Here is a 20620-nt window from a genome sequence, read left to right on the forward strand (position 1 = left end):
AAGTTTCCATCTTTGGAGGCACATTGTCTTCAAGTACAAAACTATCTCAGAAATAACTCCAATAGTTGCAATAGTCTATGTTTCATACAATCTATTCCCTATAATGTATACCGTTCTCTTAAACCAGAGCTCCAAAAGAAGAAGAGCTTTCTCTCCCCAGTATAATTTATCTTATTACTTTCACATCAATAGAATTTTTGTTTTGTTTTGTTTAACTTTTTACTAGTCCCTCTAATTGCAACTTTCTCTTCTGTAACTTAATCTCTCTATTTATCTTATATCAGCGGTGCTCAAGAAGAAGTATCTCTTTTCAGTCAAATTTCTCTTTGCTTATTTAAATCAAGAACAAAACAGTGTTAAGTCATTATTTATACAAATATTTTTATCCTTTTGCTTTATAAATTATTTTGGCAAACATTCGTTTAAAAACAATTAAAGAGAACCGTAAAATATAAAGAAAAATAGAATTTTAATTTTCTCTTAAATTATCTCTTTTTTTAAAATACGCTAGCGTTTGTGTCTCTTATTCTCTGTCATGATAATAAACATATTTAAACGAAAAGTTTTCAACAATTGTTTCTATGAAATATTTTTTTTGAAATTATTTTGATTATATTTTTGTTTAAAAGTTATTAAAAAAGAGAACAGATAATTCGAGAGAGTTGTTTTAAAAGTCTCTTAACAATGTCTCTTTAATTATTTTGCCCATCTATACACCTAAATCAAAATGTAACTATGGTTAACTCTTAGGTAAACTCTTTTTACGATTTGTTCAGTTCTGTTCTACATCTAAATGAGAATACGTCGTATCGAACAGTTTTTCATCTTTAAATCATGAAAAATATTTTATCATCAAATATAATATATTACTCAAGAGAATTTAAGATTCTAACTACAACGCACTCAAATTAAGGCTTCTGTCAATGTGGTGTTGGATAGTTAACTGTACTCATTTAAATTTATTCAATTATTAATTTTTTACGGAATTTTTATTTATTTTAGAAAAAAATATTCAAGAAAATCTCTCACAAACAATTATGGGAGATAGCTTTAAATTCCGTTAATTAAATATTAGTTTAAAAATTATGTTCAAAATTTTACAACTGTACATTACAAAAAAAAAAAAAAAAAAAAAAAAAAAAACAAATCGAATGTGCTTTACAATCCTTTGATGAATATTTTCATATTTCGACGATGAAAATGACTTTAATTATATTCTGAAAATTTACTTTAAAATAATATTATTTTATTTAATATATATAAAAATACAATAGTATATGTAATAAATAGATTTAGATTTTTAAAGTTTTTTTTTTTTTCAATTTAAATATAGAATTCAACTAACTACTGACTAATTGTAAAAAACGGTGCTATCTAAAATAAAAAAAGAAATATTGAAATCTTGGAAAAAGATACAAAAATTTCATATAAAAAATATATATTCTCTGTGATTCTAAAAGGAAACAAATGGAGAAGAGCGATAGTTAGAGGGATGAGGAAAAAGAAAAAGAAAACTAAAGTGCTTGATTTTTTTTTCTACCAAGGAAAAAAAGTTATATATTCGTGAGGATGTTTAGTATTACATTTTTTAAATTGGGATTAGTAAATTAATTAAAAAGATAAAAGACAGGATAATTAATTTAAATTCCATAAATAAAAAAAATTTGTTTCACACATATTTATTTATATAGACATATGTCAAATTGACGAAATTTATACTGAACCTTGTTTTAAATATACGTATGGGATTTCAAATCGACGTAATATTTTTTTTTTGTACAGAAATCTTTTTGTTTTCATATATAAAACTATATAAAATTGGCTGAAAAAATTTGCTAAAGTTATTGAAAAAATGGGGGTTATACACAATTAACTAGAAGATATCAATGAGAATAGTAGTTGTATAAGAATAGTAGTAGTAGGTTTGTTACACTGTCCGTTTTTTGTTTATAAAAAAAAGATAGATTATATATTTTTTGGAGAATAATCAACAGCTAAACTACTCTACAAAATATAATTGTCATAACAGTATTACATAGATATTAATTATTGTATATATTGGCTTGTAAATTATTGCGTTGCTAGTTAAATATTTTGAATAAAAAAATATAATTAAAACGGTGTAGAAAAATAAAAAAAAAATAATTTTTTAAGAATTTTATTTTTTATTAACTGCCTAGTGGAGTTAATATTGTTTGCATTTAGTTGATATTTGCTTAAAGGTGGTATGACATATTAAAAAAAAAAACATATTAAAATGGGGTAATACCCATATTAATTCCGGATCAAAATATTATAAGCCCTACTTTGCCTAGACATTATCCATAGGATGTAATGTCTTCAAGTTCCCCAAATGGTTAATAGTTTTAGAATGGCAGTTATGGACAATAAAATTGATGACAAAAATCCATAAATGAAGATTAATATAAATTGCCCCACTTATCAACGTCAGTAGCTTAACATTCAAATTTGCTTAACATTCAAATTGTTATCCGCGAAGATGGATATACAAGGACTGAAAAACATTTCTTGAAACGAGATAATAACATCAACACAATCGTGAATAAATTTATCCACAATTGAGAAAACAATATATATATATATATATATATATATATATATATATATATTAGCCCCCACCCCATCGATCCACATGTGTTGGATGAGGAATTATCAACAGACAAATTGTACACAAATGTGGATATAAAAATGATTCACAGACGTGGGCAAGAGATTATCCACAAATGTGGATAAAAAATAATCTACAAACATTGATAACAAAATTATCCATAAACATTGATAAAAAAATTATCCACAAATGTGGATAAGAAATTATGAACAGACGTGGATAGAAAGTGTTTCTGAAAACTTGGATAATAAATTATCCATAAAGGTGGATAAGCGATTTTCCACAAAATGAATAAGAAATTATCCACAAATGTGGATAGGAAGCTATCTTCAAACGTGGATAGAAAAAATTATACATAGACGTGGATAAGGGATTAACCACAAACGTGGATTGAAAATTATCCACAAAATTGGATGGGACATTACTCACAAACAAAGATAAAATCAAAATGGAAGATCTCTGTAGACACACTTCTATTAGACGACTTCTGGGTAGGTCTGCTGAAAATTCCATAGGTTTTCCATCGGATAATATATTTTCTTGACATTAAAGAGTTTTTGCAAAACTTATAAAACTGGATATCTTCAATGGTTTTTCTAGAGTTAGACGACTTCTAAGTACTTAAGATTTGTTCTTCCAAAAATAGAAGCACTTGGACAGATCTTCTGCAGATGGGACACCTTTACAATGCCTTCTATGAAAATAAGAACTTCGATAAGTTTTTCCAAAGAGAGCAATCCTTTCACAGACAAATTTTGCAATAGCAGCCCTCGTATGGGTGCTGAAAATATAAGTTGTATAAGGAGTCCTCTGTAGACAGACTACCCTCGATATATCTTCTAGGGGCTAAAAACCTTCAAATGTGAGTTTAAGAGAGACGACTTTATCCAGGTTGTTTTTTGATCCTCGACATATCCTCTGAAAATTGAATAAATCACCATAGGTTTCGAAAGAAGAATAACGTCAGAAGAATACAATTTTAAACAGGAACTCTGGTATCAGAGAACCCTTATCATTCTCAAGTTCTCCATCAGAGATTGACGAGTTTTTGCAGAATATCTAGCTGAAAATCTTCAGATACACTTCCAGAGATAGACAATTTTCAATGGTTCTGTAGAGATAGAAGGCATTCCAGGCGCCTTCTTCAAATCGAACTGATTTTTTTGGTGGGAGAAATACCCGGTTAATCGACCCAAAAGTTCGGATACGAAATCCGGGTTTTATTCGGCTCTCCAGCATAGATTTGTAAATGGGTATCATTTTAATGCTTATGGAAATACCTATCCAACAAGTGGTCATACGATGGGTTTGTTTGAACCGATTCTGGAATAATACAAGAAAATTTATATTTTTGTACCGGAACATTTTGAAAAATCTCTAGAATAGCATTACAACATTTCATCCTACACTATTTTCTATTCAAAATGATAACTTCGACGATATCTCTTGTAGTTCCAAAGATAGTTCATGCTGGGGCGTGACATTTTCTTCTCTGGGGTACATCCAACACCGGCAACTTTTGTAAGTATCTGTGATAACAATTACAGGTCAATAGCCCCTAAAAATATCTGATTTTCGGGTTACCCGATTTTTCGACCCGAAAGATTGGATACAAAATACGGATTTTATCCGGGTCTACAAAATTAGTATGGTTATGAATATCATTTAAAATTGATATACCTACCCAACAAGTGGTCATACGATAGGGTCGTTCGAACCGCTTCCGGAGTAAAACAAGAAGAGTACTGGAACTTTTGAAAAAAAAAACCTAAAAAGGCGTACTAAGAATCTATATTAGACTACAGTCTTAACTATCCAAAATGTTACTAAGTGTGCTGATATCTTTTGTAGTTCCGAAGATATTAGTGAAAAGAAATAATGAGACCTTAATAGCATTTTTTAAGTAGACGGCCTTCGTCCAAGGCTTGAAATATTCTCCTCTGACGATCGGCTACGCGATCCATAATTTTTCTAAAATGTATAACTTTTATATGTACCTGTATAGGTCAATCCGAGCATAGCCCTAAACTCAACTGAAGCCTTGTTTTCTTTCTTTCGGGGGATTATGTTTTCGGACATAATTCTTAATTTCCACTTTATTATAGGGGGCCTCTACCAAAAAAAAAAAAAAAAAAAAAACGTTAATAATTGCATTGGGGATTATGAGGTGTAATTTAATGAGGTGTAATTTAAAGTTTTTGATTCTCTGTGGGTAGATAAACTCAACGCTAAACTATAACGCTTAGTATTTATTTTTCATATTTTTTATCGCATGCGATTTTTTTCAATTTGACTTAAAATTGAAGTATATATTTTGTCAACCTACGAAATACACAAAACGCGAACTTCTGACTTTTTATGCTGATTTCGTTGACGAATAAAGCCAAATATCGCAGACAAGCAAATCATATAGATGAGTCTAAATTTAGAGATACAGAGGGTCTCTCGTTTTTTTGGAGATGATCGCAAAATATTTAGGGTTTCAAATGACCCAAAAACAGAATAAATTTCCTGTGCGATCAGGCGTGAAGTCAATCGACACGCCTGAGAAGAGAGTTAAGGACAGGGAAGAGCTCTAGAATTTTAGATGGCCATGGTATGGGATTATATTTTGCTATAAAATGGACCACAACAGCTAACAGCACGACGTAGTTCGTAAATATAGGGCAAATGTCACTGATCAAAATGCTTAAAGTATGCTTATCATTAGGTGTTTATAAAAATTTTCCTAACCTGACTTCCCTACTAGAGTGTTTTTATCTATTTATTTATTTAGTTTTTTTTTTTTTTTTTTTTTTTTTTTTTTTTTTTTTGAATATCACGTTCTTTGTTTGCTTCACGTGTCATTATTATTTTGATATTATCATTTACGAGAAATTCTATTTTATTTATAAATATTTTACTAATTTAGTTGTCATACCACCTTTTGTTCAATTTCATGAGCATTTACCCTTCTTTTTGTATACCAAATATATATCACTCTAAGCTCTATGTTGATAATTATTAATATAATATTTATAGATATTGAAAATCAAAACAAAAAATGGTGCACGGTTATTTCTAAATCATTTACATTGAAAAAAAATAGGAAATAAAACTAAAAGTTTGGAGACTAAAACAATTAAGGCTATATTAGAATTATCTCAACTATAAAAAAAAAATAAGTAAAACACAAAAGCTTGAAGCTCTAGCTAACTATGTTAATTGGAATAATATTATTATGGAATATCACAATACATTTGCATTGAAACGCAATGGAACGGAATTGTTTGGAAACGAAACAAAACAAAAGTAAACCAAAAATCAATTAAATAATTATTATTACTAATGGTGTCTACTACAACCACACATTTGCATTGTCATGTAAATGTATTGAGATATTTGTTTTTGGATACGGTGGTTATGGTTATTTATTAGATATAGATATATTTATATATTTTGGTTTTTTGTTTTTGGTTAATTAGGCACACACGTTAAGAGAACTCTAGAATACTATTTGTCAAAGAAAAGCACGCAACATTTACAAAATTACGAAATTATACAATGATTATTGATATTACTTCTGGTTTTTGGTTTTTGGTTTTTTTTTTTTTGGATGTATGTATATGGTTTAGATTTTTGTACTTTAGCTATCAAAAATGCACAAATATGTATACAGAAAATAAACACACACATATAGGCGTTTACATAGACAATTAAATTTTGGACATGTCTGAACATTTTTGAAATTCGCACAACAGAAGTGTTGTATTTTTAATTAATGCAACAAATCAAGAGAAGTGATTTGGAAAAAATGGATTTTTGGGAATTTTTTTCTCAGTCTGAAATTTTTATTTTTTTTATTATTAATTATATTATTTTATATTTTATTTAACAATAAATTAAGAATTAATTCAGTTTTTTTTTTTAATTTATAATTTTTAATTATTTATTTAATTAGTTAATTAGTATTCTCCCCTGATTTGTTGCTTTAGCTAAAATTAAAATTACAACCGACTGGTGTGGGTAAAAAATTTCTTGTCATTTCTTTCGCTTTTTTTCAAATTTTACTCTGCCATGTATATCTCGAGTAATAGACTAAAATTCGAGTAATTTTTTTCCATAAATATTATAGATCTGCATTTTATTTTTTTTTGCCGCTAATACTGTGTTAATACGGAGTATGACACACATACATCAAAAATTGTCAGTAGTGATTACACCTATGTTGACTAAATCCACTATATTTTAACATACACTGTTATATATTTATATTTATTTATTTATAGATGTCAGTAGTTGTAAAAATACCTAAATACTTTTTTTTTACTTTTTGTTTGTTAATATGCCATCCTAATCTAGAGTACGACACGTGGAATATAGTTATTATATTTGTTCTTCTTTTTTGTTTTTTTGTTTTGCTTTCAAGGTACAGTACAAATACTATTCGAGGTCAATAGGGAAGTGTGTTCAAATTTCGCGGTGATTATGGTTTGCCAGTTGGCTTTCAGTGATAAATCAAAGGAAAATGTTAAAAAAAATTTATTAATATTAAATATAAAATTAAATATAAAAATGATTTTTTCAATAATTTTTTAGGGGTGTCGGGGTTGAAATCTCCCATGTCTTTTTTACGGATTTTCCAAAACTATGATTCGATAGGTTTGTAAACGTGGAATTTTATGATAATGGTTTGGAGACTAAGGAAAATACAGTCTTTAGGTTGTTTTAAAAATGCACGATTATGACACAGGAGATTCCCTTAAAAATCAGCGTTCTTAAAAATCCGCAATTACATCCCTGAAATAAAATTAAGAAAATTAATATAATTAATAGGCCTAAATATTTTAAATGCCCAAAAATGGCGTAGATATTTTTAACCTGATTAGGGCACCGGTTACTCGGTTATTCGACCCGAATGTTAATAAAATGAAAAATTTCGGTCAAAAATTAGGTATTTAGGTATAGCTCCCATATACATTTTCCTCCAATTTGCCCTATATTGTGCACTAAACTTGTAATATCAGCCCAAATAATCTGGAATTTTGCACATACGACCAGATTAGATCTGAAAATAAGTATGCCAAATTTGATCGAAATAACGATATTCTGTAATAACGATATTTTGTGAAATATATCAAATACAGATCAGAAATACCGTTGCTTAAATTAATCGAGATCGGTTTGGATTTGGATATAGCTCTCACATATATATTGGTCCGATTTGCAATTTATTGTGCACCACACGTGTAATATTGCCATCCAAATAGGATAGCATTTGGAAATTACAACCAAACTGAGTTTAGAAATAAGTATGACAAATTTGGTGAAAATCGGTTCGGATATAGACTTTCTTTACTGGTTAATAATCAGATTTCTGGTATGACACAGGAGATTTCCTTGTAAATCGGGTTTCTTAGAAATCCACGATTACATCCCTAAAAAATGTCGATTTAATAGGCTTAAATATTTTAAATGCTTAAAAATGGGGTAGATATTTTTAACCTGATTAGAGCAACCCGGATACCGGATTTTATCCGGTTCTACAAAATTGATATGTACAAATGGGTATCATTTGGAATCTTATTGAACCGGTTCCGGATCATGTAAGTTCCGTCTGTCCATGTCCATTAGTAATTACGCTACAGGTTAGGAAAGGAAATAAGCCTATTATGTTTAGAGATAATCGCAAAATATTTAGGGGTTAAAATGGACCAAAAACAGAAAAATTCCTGATTTTGCAGTTGCTCCATAGGCTCCCATTTTTCGAAATTAATTTCAATTAAATCATTATAAACGTTTATGAAATATTTACACGTTTTTTAACTTTTCTGAGATATCCATTATTCTTTTTTATGTCTGTCACTTTGGAAAGGAGGGTATATTCAATTAGCCTCCATTCAACCATACCTCCAGATATTTTGTATTTTAATGATTTTAGCCCCATTTTTAAAGTACTTATTAAAAATTTGATATTAAGAGATTGTAACGCGGTCACCCTCAGAAAGGTGAATATAGCCTGTATGGGTCCATGTCTTGCTATAGCATCCGTATAAGGATATACTGTATTTTGACGGTTTGAGTCATATTTTCTAAGAATTCTAAGAATATATCTAAAATTTGGTATTTTTCGTTCATAATGGATTCGAGCTCTGGTAGCTGAATATTGTCTATACAGGCCCATGTTTTGTTATAATGGCACCTTCCGATGTGCCATTTTTTTTGCCAGAATTTGATTGTGATCCTGAAATGCATCACGAATTTGCAACTTGTGTAGCTTATTGTTGAGAGTAAAGAGTGGGTGAAATCAAATGAGATTTTTTTTTTGAATATTTTGTCCTTCTAACTCGATTACGTCCATCAAACTGCAAAATAAGTTCCACATGAGGAGATTTTCCCCATAAAAATATTCTATAAAAATGTTGCTCATAAAATACGAAATTTTTTTAAACATTTGACGAACAATTGCCAATATTTATTTTTTCTGGTAGCTTCAAAGCTTAACAATTTCCGAAAATCATTTCAGATTGTATAAATTTTTCGTTTAACTATTTTAGGTCCAGTCAAAAATTCCTTGAAAAATTAGATTTTGTGTAAGGGTATAAAGATATCGGCCCTCGATATCGTGTAGGCCCCATATAACCGTACCCCCGATATTCGGTATTTTCATGATTACAGCCAAAATTTTCAATAAAATTGTCTCAAAATCCACAAAAGGAGGTCCTTCTGAGTACTTTACCCCCTGGAACAGTATTGTCTACATAGGTCCACGATATCGTATTTTCCTCATATAACGTTACCTCCCTATAATCGGTATTTTTATGATTTTGGTTACATTTTTCAATGCAATTGACTACAAATCCATACTAGAAGTTCTTTCTTAGCACTTTACCCCCTGGAAAAGAAATGTCTATATAGGTCCACGATGTCGTATAGCCCAAATACAACGGTATCCCCTGATATTCGATATTTGGACGATTTTAAAGACATTATTCACCGGAGTTGTTTGAAATTTCGTGTTAAAAATTCGTAATGGGCATCACAGCTTATGCCAAAATGTTGCGTAAGCAGGTCCACGTCTTCGTATAGCTCCCATATAACAGTACTTCCCAATATTAAGTATTTTGATGATTTTAGCGACATTATTCACCGGAATTGTTTCAAATTTCGTATATAGAGTTCGCAATGGGAACTACAGTCCATGACAGGAAATTGTCTGTGCAGGCACATGTCTTCGTATAGACCTCATATATCAATACCTCCCTATATTCGGTATTTTAATGATTTTAGCGACATTATTCATCGGAATTGTTTCAAATTTCGTATTTAGGTTTCGTAATGGAAACTACAGTCTATGAAAGAAACTTGTCTATGCAGGCTCATATCTTCGTATAGACCTCATATATCAGTACCTCCCTATATTCGGCATTTTGATGATTTTAGGTACAATATTCATCGAAATTGTTTCAAATTTGGTATTTTAAGTTCGAAATGGACACTAAAGCCTAAGGCAGAAAATTATCTTTGCAGATCCACATTTTGGTATAGGCCCCATGTAATAGTACATCCCTATATTGATGATTTAGCTACATTTTGCATCGATTTTTTTCAAGTTTCGGATTTGAATATTGAATATTATGCAGGTCCAAGTAGTCGTTTAGAACCTAATATGAGGGCTATGGATTTTATTTTTTTGAAAATTTCCAAATTGGTTTCAAATGGTGGAGGGTATTCAAAGTTCGGCCTTGCCGAACTTACACCTTTTCGACTTGTTATTTTTGTTTTTCGGGATTAACCCATTATCTTTGACCTGCTGGCAATGCAGAATGTTTTAATGGGTTATTCGTCTTACACATACCCAAAGTTTTTTCTGGGTGCTAATAATTTTTTTTAAGGTAAACATTTTTTTCCTTGCGTTTTTTTATTTTTTACGGCAAGTTGAAAAGTTTAGGAAAAAATATTTATCCTATGAAACGAATGTTGAAAATTAGTTCCATATAGGAGGCTTTTTTATTTTACTTCATTATATTCTATTGATTTTTGGTATAATTTCCCATAGATTTATCACTGAAACAACGTGCTTTAATACCTGATTTTTATATTGAACACACTTGATGGTAATTATTAATAATTAATAGTAATATTCATTTTTTTTGCAAAAATTAAAAATTAAAGCCATTGTACTAAAATATATATTTTTTGTTAATGCTCTTCCATAAGACATATTATAATATACGAAATACCAAAAGCTATATATATAGAGGAAGGAAAAGGGGGAATGTAGAAAGTTGAGAACCGAAAACAAAACGAAATTCTTGAAAATAAACTCTAACTGGCGATGATTTTTAGAAAAATAAAATTAAAAAAAAAATATATATATATATATTTCAAGTGCTTATAGACCTGGCCACAGAAAAGGATTTCATTTCTGTTGATTAAAATTTTTTGAAAAGATAACCTATTTATTTTACGACATAGAAAAATAATATTCATACAATACATATAATTATAAAAATAATATTTATACAAAAATTCACAACCTATTATTTTTGTTGGATTTTTTACACCTGTTTTCTGAGACGGTTTCTTTGTGAAAAATTAAAATCTTTTTTTTTAATTTTTTTTTAAATTTTTTAATTTTTTTTATTTTTTTTTTATTTTTTTATTTATTTTTTTTTGTTTTTCATTAATTTTTTTTATATTTTTTTTATTTACTTATTTATTTATTTTTTTTTTTTTTTTTTGATTAACTGAAGATTTGATTTCCCACAGAGAGCCAGTCTTGGATTTTCTAATATTTATATATTTATATTCTTTTTGTTTTTGCTTTTTTTGTTTTTTGGAAAAGTGATTTAGAAAGTTGGTGTTTTGTAAAAATTATTGTTGTTTTTGTAAACAAGTGTTTTCAGTGTTAATTATGTTTAAGTAGCTGTGAGTGGGGGTTTTTTGTTTTACTTGTTTTTTTTTTTATTTCAAGTAATTTTTTGGGGGGAATTTAAGCAGTTGTTAGTATGAAGAGAGAAAGAGTATAGTTGTAGTGAGTTTTTGTATATATAGTTGTATATAAAGTTGTTATTGTTAAAAATATTTTTTTTATTTTTTTGTAAAGCCTTTTTTTAGATTTGGTAAATTGGTAGTGGTGTTTGTTTGGTTTTAATGTTGTTATATAAAAAAGCAATATTTTTTGTTTGTGTTTTTTTTTGTAATTGTAGTTTGTTTGTTTTTTTTTTTTTTGAGATATTCGGAAACTTACCTATAAATAAGAAAAATATAAGTAAACCTAATTCCCGCATAGAGGCTTTGAGGGTTCGTCCTAAAATTTGTAAACCCTTCGAATGCCTAGATAACTTAAATATTCGAAATACTCGAACTAATCGTATCACTCGTAATATTGCCAAGGACATAGCCTGATTCGATGACTTGTCCTAAAAATTACAATTTAATAACGTATTTTACAAACAATTAATTTGATTTTGGTTTTTAATAATAATAATGATTTAAAAACAATTAATTATGTAATAACAAAACAAAAAAAAATCATAGAAAATATTTATATATATATGGAATAACATTGACCAAAGAAAAAGTATTATTAATTTTTTCAACGAAAAATAAAAACGTAATAACAAAAAATATATTTGTTATATATTTAATTATATATATGTATGGTATATATATATATTGATCAGCGATCATGTAGATATATAGTTTGCATTTTCAGGCATTTCAATATTTAAAAAAAAATTATAAATAAAATCATATTTTTTTTTTTCATCAATTGTTTACTGTCAAAACTAAAAACTCAATTGCAAATTTAGTATTTTTTTACTATGTATGTTTGGTTGTTGTATTTGTTATTATTTTTGCGGTTCGTTTTTTCGTGTTTTCCAAATATTACTTTTGTGTATTTGTTGTAATTAACATTTAACACAATCATAATAATAACAATAAGTAAAGGCAACAAAAAACTTAAAACTGGTCGCTAGGTCAGTTGCTCAGTCTGTGTGTGGGTGTGGGTGTGTTTGTGTTAGTGTTTTGTGTTATTTGTATCCGTCCCAATGTCGTCTGTGTGTGACTATCCGTCTGTGTATCTGTGTCGGGCAGTGTAGGTCATTTTCAGTGTAACGTCCATTTTGAGTTTTTAGATATTTTCATTTTCATACATATATGTTGTTGTAATACTATTTTTTGTTGTTTTTTTTTTTGTTATTTTCAAATATTTCTTACAAAGACATGTAAACAAATTGAACGTACCTGTGGACTAACTGGCGCTTTTGGAAGATTTAATGTATCCTCCTCTTCGGCTACGACAGTACCCAATGTTATGAAATAAGGAATGATGGCGATTATGTCGATAACATTCATGACATCCCTGCAGAAATTTAATTTGTTCGGACATGCGAGGAACCTATTTGTTTGTTTCATTTTTTTTTCGGTTTGTTGTTGTTGTAGTGGTTGGTTTTTTTTTTCAAAAAAGTAAACGATGATTGAAATTGAAATAAAGATTAATTTGCAAGTTGTTGTAAAAAAAGGTGGGGTATTTTTTTTTTTGTAAATTGTTGTTTTTGGTTAGTATTCGGAGTAGAAAGAGAGATTTTGGTTTCAGAGAGATTTTGTTTGGTTTGGTATGGACAGAGACAGAGAGTTGTGGCGTTAGAGTTCGTTGGAGTTGTGTGTCAGGTTTGATGGCTTTGTTTCCTTACTCAGAGAAATTTGAGGATCGTTTATTTCAGAGAAATGTTTTGTGTTCAAAAAAAAAAAAAAAAAAAAAAAAAAAAAAAAAAAAAAAAAAACAAAAAAAAAAAAAAAAAAACAACAAAAAAATTAATTAATAATTACTATATATTTTTATACCCTACACCACATACCCTACACATTGGAGAAGGATGCGAGATAGACCCTTAGATACTTTTGAGGATCCTCTTAGAATCACTTTCTGAGTCGATTTATGCGTGTCAATCGGTCCGACCGTCTGTCCATGAATTTTTGTGAAAAAAAATTCAGGTCGCATTTATTATCCGATTGAGGTGGAATTTTCCAAACAATGAAATTGAAATTGGTAAGAATCGGTTCAAATTTTAATATAGCTCCCATATAAATCTTCAACCGATTTCGGGTTAATTGTGCACCAATCTCAGTCCAAATGACCTGAATTTTGGCACATCTGACCGAATTAAGTCTAGAAGCAAGTACATGAAATTTGGGGAAAATAGGTTCAGATATAGTAATAGATCCCACATATATGATTCATCCGATTTTGGTATAGAATATTTATCTTTATTTTTTATACCCTCCACCATAGTATGGAGGGTATATTGTTATTCCTCCTCTGTAACACCTCGAAATATAGATATTAGACCCCACAACGAATATATATTCTTGATCAGCATAAAATTCTATGTCGATTTAGCGATGTCCGTCCGTCTAGCCGTGTGTCCGTCTGCGGAAATCACTCTAGCTTCCGAACGAAAAAAAGTAGGTTAGTAAAATTTTACTCAAACGGTACCTCTCGATATTCGGCATTTTGACGTTTTTGGCGACATAATTCACCGGAATTGCTACAAATGTGGTATTTGAAATCTGTAATGGATTCTACAGCCTATGACAGAAAATTGTCTGTGCTGGTCCACGTCTTCGTATAGCCCCCATATAACGGCACCTCCCGATATTCGTTATTTTGATGATTTAAGCGACATTATTCACCGGAATTATTTCAAATTACGTGTTTGGAGTTAGTAATGGGTGACAGAAAATTGTCTATGCAGGTCCAGGTCTTCGAATAGGCCCCATATACCAGTACCTCCCTATATTCGGTATTTTGACGAGTTTAGGTACAATACCCACCGAAATTGTTTGAGATATCGTATTTGAAATTCATAATGGATGCTACAGCCTATGACAGAAAATTGTCGATGCTGGTCCAGGTCTCCGATATAACGGTACCTCCCTACATACGATATTTTGATGATTTTAGCTATATTATTCACCGTTTATTTCAAGTTTCGAATTTGAATTTGGTAATGACTTATGACAAACAAAGCCTATGTACGTCCATTTCGTATAGACACCAATTTAACGGCTATATTTTTAAAATTTTAAAACAGATTTCTTTAATTTGGATTTTCTTCCAAATTCGTTCCAAATGGTGGAGAGTATTCAAAGGTCGGCCCGACCAAACTTACTGCTTTTTAACTTGTTTTTTTTTTATTAATTTTTTTTTAATATATTTTTGAAGAGAAATATTCTTTTTCTTTTAATTAAATAAAAAAATACGAAGGTATTGTCTCTTCTTTAATTTTTTAAATTATTTTTTAATTTTAATTTTTTCTAGAGACCTTCTTTATAGAGGCTCTTTAAAATGGTATTTTCTCTTTTTGAGTAATGGCGTAAATGGGCAAGTATGCACGCTACCGTTGATGTCTCTTATTCTCCTTCAGGGGTAAAATATCAACAAACATACATATATGAATAATTTTTAACAATTGTTTCTATTAATTAATTTTTTGAGATAATTTTAGATAATTGTTATTCTATTGTTCTTTAAAAATTTATTAAATAAATAATAATTCAACACAGAAAGGGCATTTAAAAATTCTCTTAAGCATTTCTCTTCCATTATTTTGCCCATCTATGGTAATGGTTAGCTCCATATTCTCAATTGAGAAGAAATCCTTTCTCTTTTTTCTTTTTTAGATATGGTGACGAAATATTTTCTCTTTAAAAGAGAAAGTGCTAAGGAAACAAAGCCATGTTGTGACGTTAGTAGGAAAATCGAATATTTGTTGTGTTAGTATGATGTTCTGTTTTCTTTTTGTTTATCAAAAAAGTGTTCATTTTGGTGTGATGGAACTTTTGTGTACTTATTACTATTTGTATGGCGTTTCACATATTAAAAAAAAAAAAAAACATTGTTGCCACATGCATTTACTTTTTTTTGTCGTTGGCATTTCATTTCCGGGGGAAACGCTCACATATCAATAATAACAATATCAAGAACTCCATCACCAAGATTCAAATCGTTGTATGTTTCCAAAAAAAAAAAAAAGAAAGGGCAGGCAGGGTTTGGGGGGTCGATCGATGACAGCGAGAGATAAAATAAAACTTAAAAAGGTTGGTTTTTTTTGGTTTCTTTTTTTTTTTGGTTTTTTTGAAGGAAAATTGTGTGTTCACATAGTTCCTGATACATTTCTTATGTTTGGCATGTCCGTTAAACTTTTTGCAAGAACACAATTGTAGAATTGTGTTAAAAATGGTGTCCTTTGCCTCTGTGGGCAAAACATTTCATTTCAGAGGACGTATTTTTAACAACTTTCGTTAAAATGATTGAAATGATTTGGTTGTTGAAGATTACTACCATGCCACAAGAAGATTCGCTACATTAGACTATGGGAATTCTATGAAAACGAAATCACTTCAACTAACTACACAAATTTGAAAGAAACGTAGAAGGGGGGGAGGACGGAGGGCCCATAACAACTGGGGGTTGTTATTAACCGAAAAAAAAAAAATAGAATTGGAAAAAGAAACGAAACGAATTTCAATTTGAAAATTTCAAATTTTGTAGATTTGCTGATTGGTTTCATACATTCAAGACAGTAACAGAGACATAGACCACTAAGACTATGAAAGGGAAAAAAAACGAAAGTAAAAATTCAAGAAGAAAAACTTAAGATTAACAAAAAGTTTCAATCAATCAATCAATTAAAAGAGGGTCTTTTCTACGGCATGCCATGAGTTTTGGGAGACGCTTTGCTTGATTTGTAACAATTCAGTTTTTTTGGAGGATTTTTTTTTGCTCTGGGTTGACTGCGGATGCCTTAAATCTGTCCAAAATTCTCCCAATTTGTGCCATATGTTGTTGTAGCTTAAAAGTTCCAGTACAGTTTGGTCATCAGTAGTTATGCTATTCCACACACAAAAAAACTTGGCATAAATAGGCAAGTAAGATATATACGATATAGAGAGGTAAGATAGCTTAGAAGAAAGGCGGAAAGGGGGGGGGGAAGGTATGGCTAGAAATAGCTATTTAATAATATTTTACAAATTCTCCTGACATGGTTGGCATTCGAAAATAAAATGAAATTATTTAAAATTAAATTATTTGTTAAAAAAAGAAAATATCACCCATTAACAATTAACACATTTGTTTGGCAAGTTCCATCACACCAAAATTACACGGGTTTCTGTGTAGCGGAGTAATGTTGCTGGTTTGGCGTCTCTCTCTTTTTTTGTGGGTTGCGCATGCGCACTGTGCCCGTGTTGTTTAGCTTACCTAACAGTGAGTTCAAATGTAAACCAAATAATACATAACGTTTCTATAAGGAAGAAAGGATCTGTGATGTCAGGCACCTCGTCTTCCTCGATTTTTGTGCCATTTGTAGTTGTGTTGAACACCTATAATGATATACACATATATTTATATAGATTTATTGTAAATGAAAAAGGAAGAAAACAAAAAAAAAAAAGACAAAGACAAAAAAATAAATAATTCATAGAATAATGATAATTGAAACCTGAAAATATATATTCCAAGAAAATAATTTACATTGAGGAATAAAAGTAAGGGGTGAGAGGGGAGGTGGGGAGAAATGTAGTCTATATAAAATGGAGAAGTATCTACAAAATATATTCTATTTCAAAAAAAAAAAAAAAAAAATACCCAAGTGATTTAATAATGATACTATATAGTTGGGTTATAGGGAACTGGATATTATTTCGTTTTGGGAAAGAAGACATTGGAACTAACTATTCGAAATGCAAGAGAATTATCAACGGTTTTATCCCAACTACTTACAGGAGCTTAGCAATAAAAATTATGCATAGAATACCAATGAGTTGTAAAAATTTCTAAAAATTATGCTTAGAATATTAATGAGTTGTAAAAATTACCAATTAGCAATATTTGATGTTTCTATTCTCATGAAGAAAATATATCCAAAAAAATAAAAATATAAGCTCTCTTTTTTTACATTGCACACTGATAGCGGACGTCAAACCTAGAATTTTGTTATATAACTTATTATTTATTTATATGATTTTAATTTATTATATTATTTTGTTATTATATACAATTTGGGTTTTTTATTTTCATATATTTTGTTAATTGAATTTTTATTTATTTTATATATATTTTGTAACTTTATTTTTTTTTTTAAATAAGAAACCTCCGATGCCATTTTAAATGAAACAAATGGAAGTGGAACAATATATATTTTACTATTGTATAAAAGTTTTAATTTATTATTACATTATTATTAATTAATTTTTATTTTTGTTCTTAATTAATTGTAATATAAAATATAATAATTTCTTATTTTGTTATTAATTATGTATTTATAAATTATTATATTAATTTATTAAAAAAATAATTGATTTTCTTTTTTGGGGTAGATTTGCACTCTTATCCATATCCCACAAGAATGTTACATAGACTCACTTATATTATATATTGTATGCAATTTTTGAAAAAGGAATTTATGTTAATTAAATTTATGTGCGATTTTTTACCCTCAATAGAATTTAGTACTCCCTACAGAGTTTTTTTTGGTACACAACTATCCGCTGTCTAACGCAGAGCTACCCTCATAGAAAAATGCATAAGTTTAGCTCTTCTACTAAATTTAGTACCATTTAGTACTTTTCGTACACGCCGCCTTATCTTTACATCTTACATTCATAGTGATCCTAATGCCAAAAATTCATATTTCCAGTTCTATTCATACACTACCTTTTAGTACTTTTTTTTACCCAAAATCATATTGGTAACACAATTTAGTAACATTTAGTAGAGTTCTTACACTTAGTATACATTTAAAAAACCATCTCCTTCTATCAATTCTATTCTCTTCTTCTCTATCCATTCATATAATTAATTCTAAAGAGTTCTATATTTTAGTAAATTTTTGGTACACTTTTTATTCAAATTTCCAAAAACCGAACCGAAAAACCGAATTTCCGAACCTCATTCCAAATTTCATATTTCCAACTCTATTCCTTCATCATAGTGCCAAATTTAGTACTGTTTAGTACTTCTCGCATTTTTAGGTACATATTTCTAAAACCACCTTTAAATTTCAACTCTACATCGTAACAGTGACTCCAACATGAGCATTTCAAAATTTCAGCTCCATCCATTCACCCAAACCTAAATTGTACCAAATTACGTACCATTCAGTACAGTTCTTACATTAAGAATGCTTTGCTAAAAAAAAAACACCTCCTTATATCGAACCTACTCCCTCAACATGATTCTTATACTAAAATTAAAGGTTTTATCTCTATCCTTTCAAACAATTCTAAAGAGTACTACATTTCAGTAACTTTCGTACACTTTTTATTCGAATTTCCAAAAATTCTTTAGTCCATTTATCCTACACCCCGTCAATGACCAACTCAATTTCTTTTTCACATATCAAATATATTTTTAGTACACATTTTCAACATAAATTTCAAATCTCAACCCTACACCCTAGGAGAGAATTTCAAAATTCCAGCTCTATTCGTTCACCCAAATCCCATTTAGTACAGTTCTTACACTTAGTACACATTTCGAAGACAACCTACGTTTTACTATTACACCCATATAAGGGTATCTTGACGATTCGGTATCTTGACGATTGAAGCTAAATTTTCTAACGAATTTGTCTGAAATTTGGTGTTTGTAGTTCGTAATGGGTTCTAGATCCGTTATAGCACCCACATTGCGGTACCTACGGGTATTCTGTGCTTTGGTCATTTTACCTACATTTGCTTAACGACATTTCTTTGAACTTGGTATTTATAGTTTGTTATGGATCTTACCTTCTGTGGCATATCATTATCTATATAGGTTAAACTTTTTCCTATAGGTTTTATATAATCGTACCTTTTGCTTTTTTTTCCTAATGGTGGAGGCCTTTGAAAATTCTTACGTTTTTTAATGGTAATTTATTTACTCAGGTTCTTTGACTCTTTCTTCTGCAGGAGCTTCGGACGGCTGTTTCGCTGGAGCTTCAGCTCATTGAACCGTATTATAGATAAACATTGGTTGTTAATTAGAGGTAGTCATTAACCGCAGTGCTAGCTAGAATAGTTTTAAACGGCTAAGTCCAAACATACCCACAGCGAGCTGCCAAACCCATCAATCGCTGATAGCCTGGACATCTGCTTCCGAACATATCCAGAATTAGCTGTTACCGAATCTGAACAACTTAAGACGCCCTGGATATCTTCTACCGACTGAATGGTCTTCCATCAACGATTATACCACGAGTCCCCAATTCATCTCCAAAGACCTGGACATCACAATGCCAAGCACCTACACCGTAAACCCTCATTACCACCACTCGTCTGTTTGATGACTTCATATAAGCTGGAGTTTTTGGAAATTTGTAAAACTGTACTAAAAGTACAAAAGAGTACTAAAAAGTAATGATTTTTTTGGTTTTAAATTAAATATTTTTGGACGTAGAATCTTATTTATATCTGTATTTGGGAATCTGTACACGAAAGGTGAAAAAATGTACCAAATGTTGTACTTTTACATCGAGAATCCTTAAATTTGTTATTTGCCTTTGCCAGGCAAAATAATTAATTTTGTTGTAAATTATTAATGAAATTAAATTGTAATTTAATTGTTTAAAACAATAATTCATAGTTCGTATTAAAGTACCAAAATATACTTTTATTTAATTGGTACTAAAACGTACAAATTACAGGTTTTTTGGAGGTGAAATCTTGAATTTCCGCTTTTGTAGGCCAGCATTGCTTGAAGGCTTCTGAAAATGTGCTGTTTTTAGGAATATACACGTAAAAGGGTACTAAAAAGTCCCAAATATTACATTCACAACTCTTGCATTTGATATTTACTTTTGTCAAATAATGGAAAATATTTCCTGTGAAAATCGTTTATTTTTGGTACTAAACTAGCAACAAAATGTACTCTTTTTAAAAACTTGTACTAAAACGGCACCAAAATCTGTGTGTTTTGTATCTAAATTCTATTATTTTCGATGGTAGCGCACAAGGCATCTG

The 20620-nt window shown here is 29.7% G+C and overlaps 1 protein-coding gene across 5 annotated transcripts in view; it reads right to left on the reverse strand.

Annotated features, from left to right (window-relative positions):
• Positions 1-20620, reverse strand: part of LOC101892946 (potassium voltage-gated channel protein Shaker) — a 619449-nt gene that overhangs the window by 66896 nt on the left and 531933 nt on the right. For all 5 annotated transcript variants that reach the window (XM_059121942.1, XM_059121941.1, XM_059121940.1 and 2 more), the window contains exons 6-8: positions 16881-17002; positions 12863-13016; positions 11862-12033 (exon numbers count right to left, since the gene is read on the reverse strand). In XM_059121942.1, coding sequence (XP_058977925.1) covers positions 11862-12033; positions 12863-13016; positions 16881-17002 — 448 coding nt within the window. The remainder of the gene's footprint in view (positions 1-11861; positions 12034-12862; positions 13017-16880; positions 17003-20620) is intronic.

The sequence above is a fragment of the Musca domestica genome, unplaced genomic scaffold (assembly GCF_030504385.1).
Source record: "Musca domestica strain aabys unplaced genomic scaffold, Musca_domestica.polishedcontigs.V.1.1 2, whole genome shotgun sequence".
In the NCBI taxonomy this organism is placed as follows: Eukaryota; Metazoa; Arthropoda; class Insecta; order Diptera; family Muscidae; genus Musca; species Musca domestica.